Source organism: Rhopilema esculentum, chromosome 11 (assembly GCF_057945365.1).
Source record: "Rhopilema esculentum isolate cy_ngs chromosome 11, ASM5794536v1, whole genome shotgun sequence".
Classification (NCBI taxonomy): domain Eukaryota; kingdom Metazoa; phylum Cnidaria; class Scyphozoa; order Rhizostomeae; family Rhizostomatidae; genus Rhopilema; species Rhopilema esculentum.
The window spans coordinates 1,336,031-1,351,641 of NC_142825.1; the positions used below are offsets into that span (position 1 = coordinate 1,336,031).

General features: G+C 38.6%; 3 protein-coding genes and 1 long non-coding RNA gene across 5 annotated transcripts; 1 reads left to right on the forward strand and 3 right to left on the reverse strand.

Moving 5' to 3' along the window:
• Positions 1-16: 16 nt before the first annotated feature.
• On the reverse strand, positions 17-4,193 carry LOC148958819 (uncharacterized). 2 transcript variants are annotated; one of them, XM_089111145.1, is made up of 3 exons: positions 1,320-4,193; positions 942-1,022; positions 17-551 (listed from the first exon to the last, which is right to left on the reverse strand). In XM_089111145.1, the coding sequence occupies exons 2-3, from the start codon at positions 1,010-1,012 to the stop codon at positions 239-241; spliced, it is 384 nt and encodes a 127-aa protein (XP_088967271.1). In that variant the 5' UTR covers positions 1,013-1,022; positions 1,320-4,193; the 3' UTR covers positions 17-238. The 2 variants fall into 2 exon arrangements, with proteins under 2 accessions (XP_088967271.1, XP_088967270.1); XM_089111144.1 differs by having other exon boundaries at positions 942-4,192.
• A 5,554-nt stretch (positions 4,194-9,747) lies between these two features.
• Positions 9,748-10,704, forward strand: LOC148958820 (uncharacterized). The gene has a single exon (XM_089111135.1). It carries the CDS (start codon positions 9,748-9,750, stop codon positions 10,702-10,704), a length of 957 nt encoding a protein of 318 aa, XP_088967261.1.
• A 2,652-nt stretch (positions 10,705-13,356) lies between these two features.
• On the reverse strand, positions 13,357-14,017 carry LOC135689586 (uncharacterized). Its single transcript, XM_089111193.1, has 2 exons — positions 13,942-14,017; positions 13,357-13,838 (listed from the first exon to the last, which is right to left on the reverse strand). The coding sequence occupies exons 1-2, from the start codon at positions 14,015-14,017 to the stop codon at positions 13,357-13,359; spliced, it is 558 nt and encodes a 185-aa protein (XP_088967319.1).
• On the reverse strand, positions 13,927-14,490 carry LOC135693179 (uncharacterized). The gene is made up of 2 exons (XR_016144221.1): positions 14,281-14,490; positions 13,927-14,065 (listed from the first exon to the last, which is right to left on the reverse strand). It is a non-coding gene; the product is annotated as an uncharacterized LOC135693179 (long non-coding RNA).
• Between the last annotated feature and the right edge of the window lie 1,121 nt (positions 14,491-15,611).

A 15,611-nucleotide genomic window follows, 5' to 3' on the forward strand; every position in this document is an offset into this window, starting at 1 on the left:
GCATCTCTAGAAATTCTTGGTCAACAGTAGGGGAAACATAGAGCCTTTGGTTGCAGTAAAATGATGTGCTGGAACACTTTCCAAGGTTGATAAAATTACAAAACCTTTTGAACTGAGTGACTGTGCCACCTGACAAGAGCAACAACGTGTCTACAAGATAATTAATTGCCAAACCAGCTGCATAAAAAGGACTCAAATACCATATTTGGCGGTGATTATTAGAACAGATCCATTCCAACTACAAGCAGTATTGTAGCGTGAAATGCTGAATGCTAATAATTTTTGCATCACAGACATCAACATGACAATTCTTGCCAATAAGAATCTTGAGCTGATTAACTGCTGCAATACACTTTGTGTCATTGATTTTTTGAAGCTCATCTGTCAAATCTCCATAAGATGCATGAGTAAAGCCTCCACACCAAGAAGGATTCTCAACTTCATTCTGAACAGCTGCGTATTCAGGACATGTATGCATCATTTCAAATTGCTCTTGAAGCAAAGACTCTTCAACATCATCCAGGATACTGTCAATGTGGCTTTCCTCATTTCTGAATGTTGGATAAAGTAAACATTTTTAAGTAGTGATTGAGTGAATAAATAGAAAAGGTTTTTTGTTACAAACTGTAATCTATATCTCCCATTTCTTTTGAGAGCGACACATAGTCAGTATGTACAAATTCTAAAGTAGATTTCAAATGACCATACAGTAGAAGCCATCTGTAACTAAAAATAAAAAAATTAAGAAGAACAAAAATTACCTTGAAGAACAAAAACACTGTTTTACAAACAAAAAACTTTCAGCAACAAAATCCACAATAATTTTACAAAAATCTCACAAGATGATTACCCCCAAAGAGAACCATAAAAAGAACACAAGGGAGATAAAAAGGACAACTGAACCAAGACCTGATCACAAAATAGCATAGAAAGTAACTCACGGTGGACATTGATGAAAAAGACCTGTGGCTTCTACCCTTGTCTCACAGTTGGCTTCCAAAAAACCAGGCATTTCAATGCAGCTACAATGCAAAAGAAATGTAATAGAATGTTTGAATAATTATTTGCTACCCCATTATACTGCTACCCCATAACTTTGCTTATTTAGTTGTGATGCCACCATTCTCTACTAAAGGTTACAAAACCAAATTTGTAGGTGGGGAAAGGTTTGAAAATGAAACTTTATTACTTGAGTTCAAGTTTCATAATAGGCTAGTTGGACACATATTGTAAATAAGAGGGAGTACTGAGATACGGTTGCTACCAAAAATATTTTTTCTAAACATTTAGGCCTGAGTCCTTGCAGGCCAGAGAAATACCTGATGACTTCAGTTGCAATTTTATCCTTCTTGGGCGTGCTGCAAGCTACATTTTCAGGTATAGCTTGGTCAATGTTAATGCCTTCTTAAAGATAGTTGGAGGGCACATCGATTTCAGACCATATCTGTACCATTGATTTGTTGGTCACCGCTTCCGTTACTGTGAACATTTCAGGCCTGAAAACAATAGCGTGGGGGCTTTTAGCTGCTTAGGGATAACGAACAACAAAAATATTAATTTAATAAGTCGAAGAAGATGATTTCATGAGATACAGATATTAATCTAGGTTATTTTCCAATCATTTTAATTTATTCCAATTACAAGAAAACACATTAGACATCAGTTACAATTTCATAATATTGATTAGGCCTTACCTTTCTTCCGTAGGCCTAGCACCTGTGGAAGTGGTAGCAAGGTCGTGTAAATAGCTTGAGAGATTAATCATTACGGATAACGATTCAAGCAGATGTGCACCTACGCTTTCACTAAAGTAAGAAGCGCGCACTGGCTGCCCTCCCACTTTTGGTGCACTAGAGTCCAGTCCCAGTTCGGCCCATCTTTCACTAGCGATGAGCTTCATATGCCGGTCTCCAGTGTGTCCCTTGCCTATGTGCGATGTAAGTTTTCATTCCATCTGTCACAGCCTTCATGCTTACAAGCTTGAGATAATTCTGTGACAGGCCAAGTTCAGTAATTGACTGAAAAGAAAGCAGTGCCATTGGACCCCTCCAATTGACAGCTAAGGCTGTGTACACTACAGCACTATTCCCATGGAGCCTCTGCACGAACTCAGTCACACACTTGCTAACTTTGTTTTGATGCTCGCTATCCAGGTTTGCGTTGTCTGCAACCACGGTAATATCGATAACATATGATGTCCCATCCTTGGAAATCACCAAATCAGGCCTCATCTTGGTGCCATTCGGAAGGTTCATGAATACCTCCTGACTGACACGGTATACCTTTCGTGTTAGCTTTCCAGCTACAAAGTTACAGAGATTGTCATGCCGTTTTATGCGGTGGACCCAGGCTTGCAGACATACCTGGACGATGTTTCTAATGGTTTCAATTCTTCTGTAAGTGTCACAATCGACCCTTCTAGCAGGTCTTCCTCTACTTGCACATTTAGCCATCGTTCATCATGTCCTTTGGAACTCGTAACCAACCCCTTACCGCTGATCTTACGCAACAGTCAGGCCACTTGAGAGTCTTATTGGTCTCATTGAAAAGTACAAGTTATAGTAAATTGCGATAAAAAATGAATTGTTCGAAATTTAAATGTCCAACCGTTATAAATGCGATGAGAGTTTGTGACGTAGCCAATATTTTCTTGAGAGTTCCTGAGCGTTGGTTTTGCGTGGAGGCACTGCAGTGAGTCGAGTGCTGGGATGTGTTTGAGGGCACTACGGTGAGTCGAGTGATTGTTGCTTGTGTTGAAGATCACTACGGTGAGTCAAGTGCTGGTTGTTGACTTGACGAATCCGAATGAGTTGATTTGATGCTGTGCTGACGAATCCTTGTTTGATGAAAAACTTGAGCTGAGGCGTGTGTTTCATGCCAACGAAGCGTTCATGTTGTAGGCGAAGTAGGATTAACCAACGATGGAGTTGCGTGTCACGTCTTGGTCACCATTATAGGAACGCTATTATGGCATGTGACTTTCCTCTGCTATAGGACATCAAGTGAGCTGGGTTTTACTCATATTTCATCCTCATTGCTACCACTTGGTCCAGCCGAAATTGGCTCCATCATGTCTATCGGTGTAATATAAGAGAGTCATAGTTACTCCCGCCCAAGAGAGTCAGTTTATCACCCAACCAAAATAAGGGAGTCATAATCACTCCCGCCGTTTACCCACGCTTGGTTCAATTTCTTCACTTTGACATCATTTACAGTATATACATGACCAGCAATCACCCACACTTTTTTACCTTTTTACTCTTTCTCCTCTTTTTCGCAGGTGGCTCATCATCATCATTTGAAGAGAGATCTTGTGAGATCATAGCGGTATCCTGGGTTCCCTTCTCAGGATGTGCTCTTTTCTGTCCCACCAAGAAGAGTGAGCGGAGGCTCTTAAGCGTCTTCAATTTTTTAAATGCTTTACCTTCCCCAAACTTTATGGAAATGACTTCTGCATGATTCTCTGGATTTCTGAAGAATGAGGGTGCAACTAGATAGTTGCAGCTCATAGTAAACAGTGCTACTCCTAAAAGAAATTCCTCTTCTGCGAAACTACTTATGCTTTCATCATCAGCAATTGTTTTAGGCACTTTGTTGGCATTGTTTTTTGAGGGAACTGCAGTGGGTTCTTTGCTGTTGTAATGCTGCAGCTCGTCAGAGAAAAGATGGATATTTTTGAGAGTGGAAGAATATTTCTTCTTTTTGATAAGGTGACTTTCTTCAAAGATTTCCAAATTATCCTTCACCGTCTGGGAAAATTTGGAAAGGAAAATATGCAGGCAGACAAGCAGCTCACATGACATCGGACTAGTTCTTTTAGAAACAGTCAAGTTTGTTGGAGCATCTTCAGCACATCTTCGGCAAATAAGGTGCTGACTTTAGTGCACAATTGATGAGAGAATGAAACATGAAGACTTAATAACACAATCTTTTAGAAACAGTACTTATTGCTCTGCCAACCTCAAGAGAATGCAAAAAACAGAAACAAACAGATATTAGCAAGGCCTATTGTTGTATATACTTTAAAAATTTAAAATGAATTATTTGCAAAACGTCGGGAAGTACATGGAGGTTTTTACAGTCTTTCATAAACGAGCCTCTAAAGTGAAAATGTGAGAGCTTACACGCTGACATTTTCACACTGACTTGCATGCCAATTGCCAATTGTCTGAATCTGCAGTTCCTCTTGTACTGAGCAGAATTACTTTTGCAATAACACTTCATCGGTAGAAATAGAACTAAACTGTCTCATAACGGTCTAAACCCAGCTCCAGGTTCCCCATTAGCATGTGAACAAAGCGGTGCTTGGTGAATTCTGCTTCACAATGATAGGAAGAGCCAGCATTGAAGGATAAAAAAGCAAGGTTGCTATGAACGCTTGGCTGCCACAAACAAGTTACACACACACTCTTTTCAGAATCTGACTGCGATTTTCTCATTCACGAAATCTCATGTCCTCCATTTTTGTTCACTTTCGCTGATCATGTTCATATGGTACCAAAGTACGAAATTCATTTCAAAGAAGATCTTTCCTTCACAGTTCGTATGCTCCTGTGGAGTCTTCTTGCTTCTCATGCTTTGTACACTGAAAATCAAATTAACATTATCTTTGGAAATTTGCCCGGGTTTACCACATCAGTTTGTTGGTGGTTGCATTGAGCATTTCGTACCCAAGATGTATAACAGCACAGCAGAGAACCCTTCACATCAAAGTAAATGGTATCGCCGACCTTCTTTTCTTGTTTTGATTTCTCAATCTTCTGATTTGAGGCAAAAGTGAGTAGATCTGCTTTTTTTGGGGTTGGAAATGAGGAGATGGGCAACTCGTATATTAAGGCCAATGGAGAAGAGAGCTGCACCTATCTTGATGCACGAGTTGAGCTGGGAGGCAAGGTCTGGAGTGAGCTTTAGTAGATTTAACAGGAGGGAACGTTTGTCGAGGTCAGAAGGGCTTGTGAGAGAGTCTTTGTGAAAATTCTGAAGAGTGAGGGCAAGTGGTTGTATGTTGGAGGAAAAGGAGCTGATTTTATCTTTGTCTCAGAGAAGACTGTCCTCCTGCAGCAAGGGAATGTTTTCTGTAATAGTTGAGCAAAGCTCAGATGTTGCCACGTGTGGTCTTCTTAGCCACTCACAACATTCTGGGCGAAGTCTTGATAGTGCAATTGCATCAGCTGGGAAACCTTCGACACGTCTGTAGGGCTTTAAAAAATTCTCTGGAAAGTGCTGGAAGTAACCGACTCCCTTAAGCTTCTTTGCATGAATGTAAGCTATCTACAAAATGAAAAAAATTTAATTGGCAACAGGGAAAAAACTGGTTTTGTGATAAGGGAATGAAAAAAGAAGATCTGTCAACGATTTAACTCTGGACAATGCAACATATGCTGTTCCCTTGGGAGTGCTGTCAGTATCGAGCCATAATAAATAACTTTACTTAATGTCTGCCCTTGGGCTTCAGATATCGTGGTTGCGTAGCCTGGGAGAACAGGGTATTTTGTTGTTTGAGTGTCGTTGATGATGCTTGTCATAGGAAATATGTTGATGATGTGACCATTGGGGTGAGTGGCAATAATTGTTTTGGATGAGATGGCTGTCACTGTAACAGACTGTCCATTGACAAAGCCAATTGACTTATTGACATTACGAGTGATCATAAGTTTCATGTCTTTATACACTGGAAGTAAACTCTCATCATCTGCAACAACTAAATCAAGGGGATGGTTTGTGAAGATATGTTTCAGAATGATGTCATTAATGTGGGCTGCAGTTTGCCGTGTGACTGTGAAGACGAGAGAGTCAGGATAATTTTTCAATTTATTGTGCAAATCATGAGTGGACAGAATGCTATCAAATAATACTTGACTATGGCAAAGTGACCGGATCATATTATATGAAATGTTCACTATTATCAACATGTGTATTCAGAGCACTTATGGGCAAACTCGATTTATTTGCAACTTGGCATTTGGGTACGTAGTAGAGAAGGTCTGGGTCATCCTGTGGCAAATCACCTTGAATATGCTTGTATTCAATGTAGTTGAAATTTTTCAACCAGATGAGACAATGTATATGCAATGTTCCAGGCTGTTGAAATTCAAACAGATAAAAGTATGTTTTGATATTTCTTGTTTTTTAGAATGATTATAAGAGAGGAGGTGATTTATCCAAGTTGAGTCATTTGATCCTCATAGCGACGCCCGTACAATCTCTTCCAATACATGAAGGAAATGTATAGTCTCAAAAAAGTGAGGTTGGTAGGGCCGTATCCCGTTTGTTCACAAATGTCCTCAAGCCAGAGTGGAAGTGGAAAGTTCCATTCCGAAGGACTTATGGTTATAAACAACGAGGGTAGGCCAAACTGAGGCAAATCATCGATTGAATAGCGATGTTGCCAAACCCAGTAGCCTTTAGAGAAAGACTTATCTTGCAGTGCTTGAAATGCAGAGGCTGTCTCTTCAGTATTATTACGAGAAGCTTGAATGGCACCGGTGCTCGTTTTCTACAGCTAGGGATCAGAGTGGAATAATAGCAAATCAAAGTTCAGTGAATAATCAATTATAGAGGAAGAGCATTTGGTTAAAAACGATATTTTACGACTTTGTCTGTCTAAGAAGCTATCATGAATGGTGTTGCACCAGAAGGTGAAGAGATACAAGTGTGGCCAGAGTGCACATTCGATACGATCCCACCTATATACATCAAAAGGCAGGTTTACACGATAGTTTTTCCTTAAATTTTTTTTCGATATTGGACCGCGAGGAATGACAACGATCGTGTAAAGGCTACATTGCTGAAAAAAGTTTGATGCTATCTGTCGTTTTTAATCTGCTTAATTGGTGATAATGATCCATCGTTGAAGATTTTATTTTGACTCCGGGTCAAAATAAAATCTCTACCATCATTTTTTTTAAAGGGGCCGACAAATTCTGACGGCATGTCAGCCTCGGGGAGAGAATTTCGAGACTTTTTACTAAGTATTCGCGTGAAGAAATGATTAGATTCATGCTCTGAGAACTAAAATAGACCGGGAAGGTAGTTTAAACTATTTTTAGATAAAAAGAGGTTCGGGTCTCACAAGTTTTCTTTGAGAATGGCCTGTCATTAGCTACACATTAAAAGATTTTGAGCAACAGAAATAGAGAAAAATCCATCCAATAGACAAAATGCACAAATAAAAAATTATAACATGATTTACTGCACTAATAATAACTAGGCATACTCATACTAGGCACTTCCATTGCCAAGGGACCTCGCCGGAACAGATAGGAAAAATGTACTTGCCATGCGCAAAGTAACCACAGGGCACCGAGACACACGGACCCAGGGACCTTGTTTATTGCGAAATGCGCCATTATGAAAAGTTGCCGCCATTATGAAATCGTATCTACGCAACAATGAAACCATGAAAAATTTTATTATGTTTACTTTTGAGCAAAGGTGGAAAAAGGAAATAGAAGTGTAGGAGAGTAAAACAAGGAGATAATTTTTAGATAATTGCTAATAGTTTCAAAGGCATCGAAAATGTCTTTAAAGTTCGTACATTTCTTCGTTTTGTTTGTTTTTTCAGTTCCACCTTTTGTTTTTAATATAAAAATTTTTAAATCTGATTGTGGTTGTGCTGGTTGTGGAAAAATATGGCAACGTGACGTAAATTTCAAGAAAACAAGCAATTTTTCAGTTAATGAGTTAAGGAGCTGCTTTGGAAGAGAAATAAGTCAAGGTGATCTATGTTCAAGTTGTTTTCGGGATGTTTATCGATGGCGTGAAAGTGGAAAGGTTTCACTGGTAAGTACCAAACAAGTTTCCTCCATTTTGCTGGCGAAATGTTTCACTAGAAGTACAATATAACTGCAAATACATAAAATAATAAAACACAACAGTATTCCATATCTCCAAAAACGATTTCCAGTTAAACTAATTTTTGACATTTACGATATTCAAAGGCTTTGTGTATCTTAATGTATAGAGTATCTATGCCTACACAGTATTTAAAAAAATTCAAAATACAAAGTGTCAATCCTAATGCCTATGTTGATTTCTTCCATGAATCAGAAAGTTGTACAGAGCGGAGGAAATAAAGGAAGGAAAAGAAAGCGCACATTTGGCGTCGCTGTTGAAAACGAAGTAAGCACTCAGCGTCAAGTCCATGAAACGAAAACCAAAAAATCTGTTTTAATTGACATAACAAATTGGAAAAAGCAGCACAGGCCTTTTGGAGATGTACTTGTCGGTCCATCTGGTCAGGTTCTTCTGGAACAGTGTGCTTTGGATGAATTTGAATCCAAATTTGATTACATGTCAAAACGTACGTAATGAGTTAATGATTACTTTGTAAATATCAGCTAAAATAAAAAACATCAAATATTTTGGCAGATTCCAAAAAGAATCTAGATAAACTAGCTTGAATATATGCTGCTCAAAACTCACAAAACCAAAGCATTTCTTTGTCTGCAGTGAAATGTTTCGAATCCAACATGTTTTTATATCAACCAGTTTATAGGCTTTCAGCAGCTTATAAACACGATAAAGTGAGTCCATCAAATCTTGACTCAGCCTGACCATCACCTTAGCTTCCGTTTATGTACGTTTGTTTCTTGTGCATGGATTATGAACTGAAAGCGTGGTCTCAACCAACAGCTTGTAAAAATTGGAGAGGTTTGATTGGTGGAGACTGTTTTTCAATTGTTGCTAATTTTTTTAAAAGTCAGTAAAATTCATAATGGCACATTAAAGGTTTCATATATTTTGAGCAACAAGGGGGTTTCCGTCTGCAAAGTTAAGCGTCCCTGCAATAATACGATAATAAGCATTTCAATAAACTATAACGATTCACTAAACTGAAAACAATATTAAATTTGTTTTATTTTGCTCTAGGTACAGACCTGAAAATCGAAATCGATAAACTAAAACATGCAATGCATCGCACATACGGCAAAGAACGGCAACAAATTATTTACGACCCAAGAGCGTTTAGAAGATTTTGTAAAGATAATGGTGCACATATAATATTTGACAACATTCTTGGTTCTTTAACAAACAGTCGACAATCTATATCGAAAAGGTGTTCTCAAGAATTTCGAACATTAGAAATAATTTATAAAATGTGCTATTGTAAAAGCCAAAAATGTAATTACATGCAAAAAGATCATGGAATATATTTTAAATTCAGCCATTTGACTCAAGAGGGTATAGATACCGAGTTTAATCTTGGGAATTTCGGTTTGTCATAAAACATTGTCCAGCGAAATTTCAAGATTGTCAAATACTAATAGAGAAACTGTTAATGCAGCTGTTAAAAACGCTATAGAAAACAAGTGGCTATTGATATTTATAATTGACGATTATACATGTGTTCATTCGACCCGTCGTCCAACAAACCAGCAAACATCTTCTTCCATTAATATGTGCACCATAGTCTGTAGAATTTTTCCGAATATCCCTGCCATTCCCTTAAAATCCACCGAAGAACTCCATCACCCAGACGGTATTGGAACTGAAGTTTTGATAAAAAACATGACATCACTTGCGTCAATGCATGCCTTTAGCCAAACTTACGGGAGCTGTATGCCAGAATGGCTAAAGAACACTTTCTTCGATCCAGAGCACGAGCGCCACCGACTGAATGTCCATCAATACCATAGTTCTGAGAACGTCAGAAAAATGCGATGCCTCGACAATTTGTATTTATTGGATTTTTTTGAATAGCCACTGAAAAGTAGAGAAAATTTCGAGGAGGCACTTAAGAGTGTGATGAACTCTGCCATTAAAGAGTACATGTCTAGATATGCAGTTGTAGTCCCAGGAGATTGGCCAGCGCAGTTTTACATCTGCCAGACCGTATACTCTTCTCTGAATTCGAAAAATAGTTCCAAGGTTGAAAAGAGCTTTATTCAAAACCAGTTTCCAGTCCACCATGACTATGCATTTAACCATAACCATAAAGATGTTCACGGGTCAGCTTTTACCAACCCTTTGCAATCTGCAGTACCGATGCTTGGACCGCTGCACGTATCATTAAATGCCCGAGAGGATGTGATGATTAATTTCCATTTATTTTTCAAGTATATTTATGAACTGGTTTTTCCTCACAGTAAACTCGCTGAAAAACCTAAGCCTTGGAGAACATCACTGATCCTTGAAATAGTATACGGTGGATGGACACTGATTCGTTCACAAATCAAGACGAAATTCTCCAAGTGTAAACACCCACTTTATGCCACATTTCTTAATCTTTTAGACAGTTATATTCCCTTGGTTCTCTCTATTTACAGCATTACATTTCGTTCTAATAATTTCGCTGAATATTTTCTTGCAATAAAGTTTGTGTGGATCATGTTCTATTGCTTCAAGCGACGCCACTATGACAAAGCAACATTGATTTGGTTGTCTAATATCCTTCATTGGAAAAATGACAATTTCGATATGTTCAACTGTTTTAGAAACTTTTTGAACATATCTGACGAGTATGGCGTAGAAAACGCTCATTCAATTATTCGCGCTCAAACAAAAGATGGGGATGATCCGTCAACACTAAAGAGAAAAGCTATGGCAGTATTCCAGTCTAAAAAGTCACAGCATAATTTTAGAAGTTCCTTTACCCCTCCAAAGAAATCGTCATTTAGCCATAATCAGTTAAAATCTCTCAAACTATCAGCTGCAACTCATCTCACGAAAATGTTTTCAAGAATATCTTCTCTAAGTTCCTAACCAAATTTTGAAGACAATCCTTTAGATAATATGCTGAAAGCATTCTACTCAACCGACACCAAAATAAATTCCTTTCCTTTTGGTTACCACACAGAATGGAAACCAAATCCTAATCGCTTTTGTGACCTTCCTGCTTGCATTCTTCAAGAAGCAGACGAGGAATGGGGGATGATTGAAGGGTGTGGCCATTCATACCATATAAGATGCCTGAATGATGTGACATATTGTCCGATTTGTAGAGCCTGTATAAAGAAGGAAATAGAAAGACTATCAACTTCAATAATAAATGGAATAAATAGTAACAAAAGAAAAGATCTTCCAACTGTGCAGCTAAATGCTTCCGAAATAGTGGAGGAAAGATATGATGCTAGTGATTTGGATGCAGAAGATATAAAATTTTGCGAAGTTTTAAGCAATGATATAGATAAACTTACCGAATCGATCGAAAGTTTTCAGCCACAAAGCCCACATGACAATTCTGCTGCTGTTTTTACTCCACTCCATAGAGAAAAAAAACCTCCGCATTGTAAGAAATGTGGTCATGCGAAAAAGGGACACAAAAAGGCCAACCAAGGAGGATTAGAGTGTTGCCTTTTCTGCCAAGGAGGTACCTGCAGCATTGCTGGCAAAACCGTTACCTGCAACTGTGATTGGCATACTGATCCACTAAAAGAATTCGAGGGGAAAGGAAAGAATGTCCACAAAGATCGCAAAAGTACCACAACCAAGCTTGGACACATTACTGAGCATCTTTTACCACCAGAAGCGTCACAAGTTGGAGTAAAAGGCTATGGAACAGGGTCAAATTCTTGCACAGCAATCTCTGTTTTGACATGCAAAGCAACATTGAAGCAATCTTTCTTGTCACCTTCAGTGACTGATGATGTCGACGAATTGATAGGCCGCTACTGTGGTATAATAGCAGAGGGAAACATCCTCTATGAGTTCGTTAATTCTTCAGATGATTCTCCAAACTTGATGGTTGAAGAGGTACTTGAAAACTCCGACGTCGAAGTTTATATGCCTCAACCAATGATACCAATTCTGAATAGGGAACATCTCGAAACGAACTTGAAATCGCTGTTGGAAACCACATCAAATCTCGGTTGCGTGCTTATCGTTTATCCAGACAAGGCTATGTCATTATGCGTTTACAATGACAGAATTTGGGTCTTTGACAGCCACCGTCATTTAGACAGAGGCGCTTTAATTGCCTTTACCTCGCAGGACTACATCGATGATTTCTGTAAATATTTAGACACGGTTTGCAAACGTTTTTATGGCTATGGAGTAGAAGGAAGTAACTTAGTTTACTTAGAACCATATAAGAAATAAATTTAAGTTCAGTTCCTAATCAGTTGAGTTTAAAGTGCCGTAGAACGCCATGCTAACTTTGCACAATTCAATTTTACAACCCCCGTAAAAGAAATGTTGTAGCCTGCAGAGGAATATTTTCCCACTTACAAGCATACAAGCCTTGTCGTCGTCAGCAATTCACATTGCCTTAGTTCAAATATCTAAGCATTGCAAAGTGCCGATTTTGAGATATAATTGTAGTTTTAGTTCCTAATCAGTTGAGTTTACAAGTGCCGTAGAATGCCCTGCTAACTTTGCACAATTCAATTTTTCAACCCCCGTAAAAGAAATGTCGTAGCCTGCAGAGGAATATTTTCCCACTTACAAGCATACAAGCCTTGTCGTCGTCAGCAATTCACATTGCCTTAGTTCAAATATCTAAGCATTGCAAAGTGCCGATTTTGAGATATAATCGTAGTTTTAGTTCCTAATCAGTTGAGTTTACAAGTGCCGTAGAACGCCATGCTAACTTTGCACAATTCAATTTTTCAACCCCCGTAAAAGAAATGTTGTAGCCTGCAGAGGAATATTTTCCCACTTACAAGCATACAACCCTTGTCGTCGTCAGCAATTCACATTGCCTTAGTTCAAATATCTAAGCATTGCAAAATGCCGATTTTGAGATATAATCGTAGTTTTAGTTCCTAATCAGTTGAGTTTAAAGTGCCGTAGAACGCCATGCTAACTTTGCACAATTCAATTTTTCAACCCCCGTAAAAGAAATGTTGTAGCCTGCAGAGGAATATTTTCCCACTTACAAGCATACAACCCTTGTCGTCGTCAGCAATTCACATTGCCTTAGTTCAAATATCTAAGCATTGCAAAGTGCCGATTTTGAGATATAATTGTAGTTTTAGTTCCTAATCAGTTGAGTTTACAAGTGCCGTAGAATGCCCTGCTAACTTTGCACAATTCAATTTTGCATCGTGTATGACAAAAATGTTATGGCTAGTTGATGAATTTCTGCCATTATTCAAGTCTCACCTTGTAAATTTCGTTAATATTGTTTGCAGAGTTTTCTTTGTTTCTTTTTGTAAGCACTTACAGTTTCATCTTCGCCTCCCTGATTTTACCGAGCACATGTCAGATATTGAAGAGCCCGCAAATGTGCGCATAAGCCCGCGACGCTCTGACCAGCGGCAGACATTTTTCCTATCTGTTCCTTGCCGGGACCATAAAAATGTTCTGCGAATATTTCCCTAATTTTTTTCGGCTGAAACTTTAGGCTTATTACCCTTTAGTCTAGCGGGTAAAGGTTCCAGAAAAGAAACAGTGTTACACTCCCTCCATCACCCATCAATCACGTAGTCTGTAGTTGAAGATTCGCCTCTTATCGTCACACCCCTTTTCAGCATACGGTTTCATGCAGTGTTTTGACAACGAGAATGCACTGTCTGCAACAAAAACAAACGGAATGTCCTCTTCGTTTTCGTAAGGCGTCCAGGCAGGATTTCTGGATCTTGGTAAAGGCCTGGCGGGTGGTAAATTGAGTTCAATTGCAGAAAGTTTCTCGGAAAACGAAGAGTTTCGGTACACACCACCATCACTTATCCTACCTTGGCAACCGACATCTGCATATATGAACTTATAGTCATAGTCCACAAAAGCTAGTAAAACTATGCTGTAGAATCCTTTGTAATTATAAAAGGTCCCTCCTGAATTATCTGGATGGTAAACTGCTATGTGCTTCCTGTCTGCTGCTGCAAAAGCATTCGGAAATTGCCATCTCTTCTCGGTAGCATCGGCAAGATTTATCCATTCTTGTTCTGATGATGGTACTGAAAAAAAATTAATCTTTCAGAACGTCATAGATGACCTGGCACACTTTAGGCACAAATAAACTTATGGTGCTGTTATGAATTCTGAACTGGTACTTCAAACTCTGATATGTTTCACTTGTTGCCAGAAATCTTAACGTCACTGCCAGTTTCTCTTCAGCGCTGATTGGTTGTCTCATGTGAGTTGTCTGTCCTTAATTGTACGGACGAACTTTAAACAGCAGTTCCTTCAAATAACGAAAGAAAATACATTTACTAATCTCTAAATTCAAATAAAATCGTGTTGAAAAAAATGAGATCAAATAAAAAAATGGCTATCATCTAAAGGCTTTTACCTGCAATACTGTGGTGGTTAGATACATGATAAAAATATGTGTTACCACTTGTTCTGTGAGCTGTTACATTTGTGATTTAGTAACGAAAATTAATAAACAGGCCTTACCTCAAATGTTGTGGTATTCATTCTCATGAAGCGCCGATAATCTTCTCTGTCAGCCAACCTGAGTTCGCTAACAAGCCCAGTATGTAAGCTCGTGTCTTCTCTTTTCTGAAGCCATTCTTTACACCAAACCTTGCGTATTTTTTTCCTTTTCATTCTTAAAGCGCAGACAATTAACATCGCGCAAGCTGCATCAGTCTCCATGTCGTCCATGTTTTTCGAACACAGATGTGTGGATTTAGCGAGTATAGATGGAAAATTTTATAGATCACGAGGAGCATTGAGGAACTTAAAACCAAAGGAAACAAAATGAGGAATCTGTGACGGACTTTTGCAATTGCGTCAACATTATTTGCGTCAACAATTCCTTGTTTGATTAGGTAGTGATAGCTACAACGCCTACCATTCTTCCCACCCAGCTATCGATGCAATTTCGGCTATTAAGTTTTCTTTGTACCAGTTTAAGTTCCTATTTCGAGTTCCTTGATTTGCCTCAGCCTACCCTTTTCGATTTCGTCATCTACACCGCTTCCCCTTTTTGTTTTTGCAGCTCCTTGTTGGTGATGCCTCATTTCGCTGACGCAAATACCCATTGTACAAATTCCGTGATACATGTAACCCTTGTTTCCAATTCTTGTTTCACATTCCTTGTAGTTTACTATATAAATGGCATCAATCGTTTTCAATTCACCTTCGATATAGCTAAAATTGACTAAATCGATACTTAGAGCATACTAAAAGGGGTTGTGTCAGTGTTTTGCAAGAAGACTAAAGATGGACGAGTATACACGAAGACATTTCCAAGAGTTTATGCAACAAATGGATAATAGCAAAAGGTGAGAGATCTTAAAATGCCACTTTCATCATTTTGCACCAAACTGTTAGCTAGGATTGCTTAGATTTAATAGAATATTCACTGTAAGCCACTTATGATTTAGCTACTTAGTTAGTAAGTTAGAAACGGGCATCTTAAGTGAATCGGGCAGTTAAACAGTGAAAATTTATCACGGTAATATCATGTTATGTTTGTTTGTGATCTAGAATGATAATTCCGTTACAATCAATATTTGCTAATCAAATATTTGTAGAACTGAAGCTGAAAGACGCTCGGAGAGTGACCCGATGACCCCCGAAGCACGAAACGAAAATTAGAATAAAGCGAAAGAAACAACTTCACAATTGTCAAAAAAGAAACAGCAAGCAAAATTTGAATGGCCTGACAACTTGGTCGAAGCTGTTATAAATGATTGGCAAGATGAACCGGTTTTGTATGATGTACCGCACCCAGAGTACCATTTGAAGGATAAAAGGCGAATTGCAGTTCAACGTGTGTC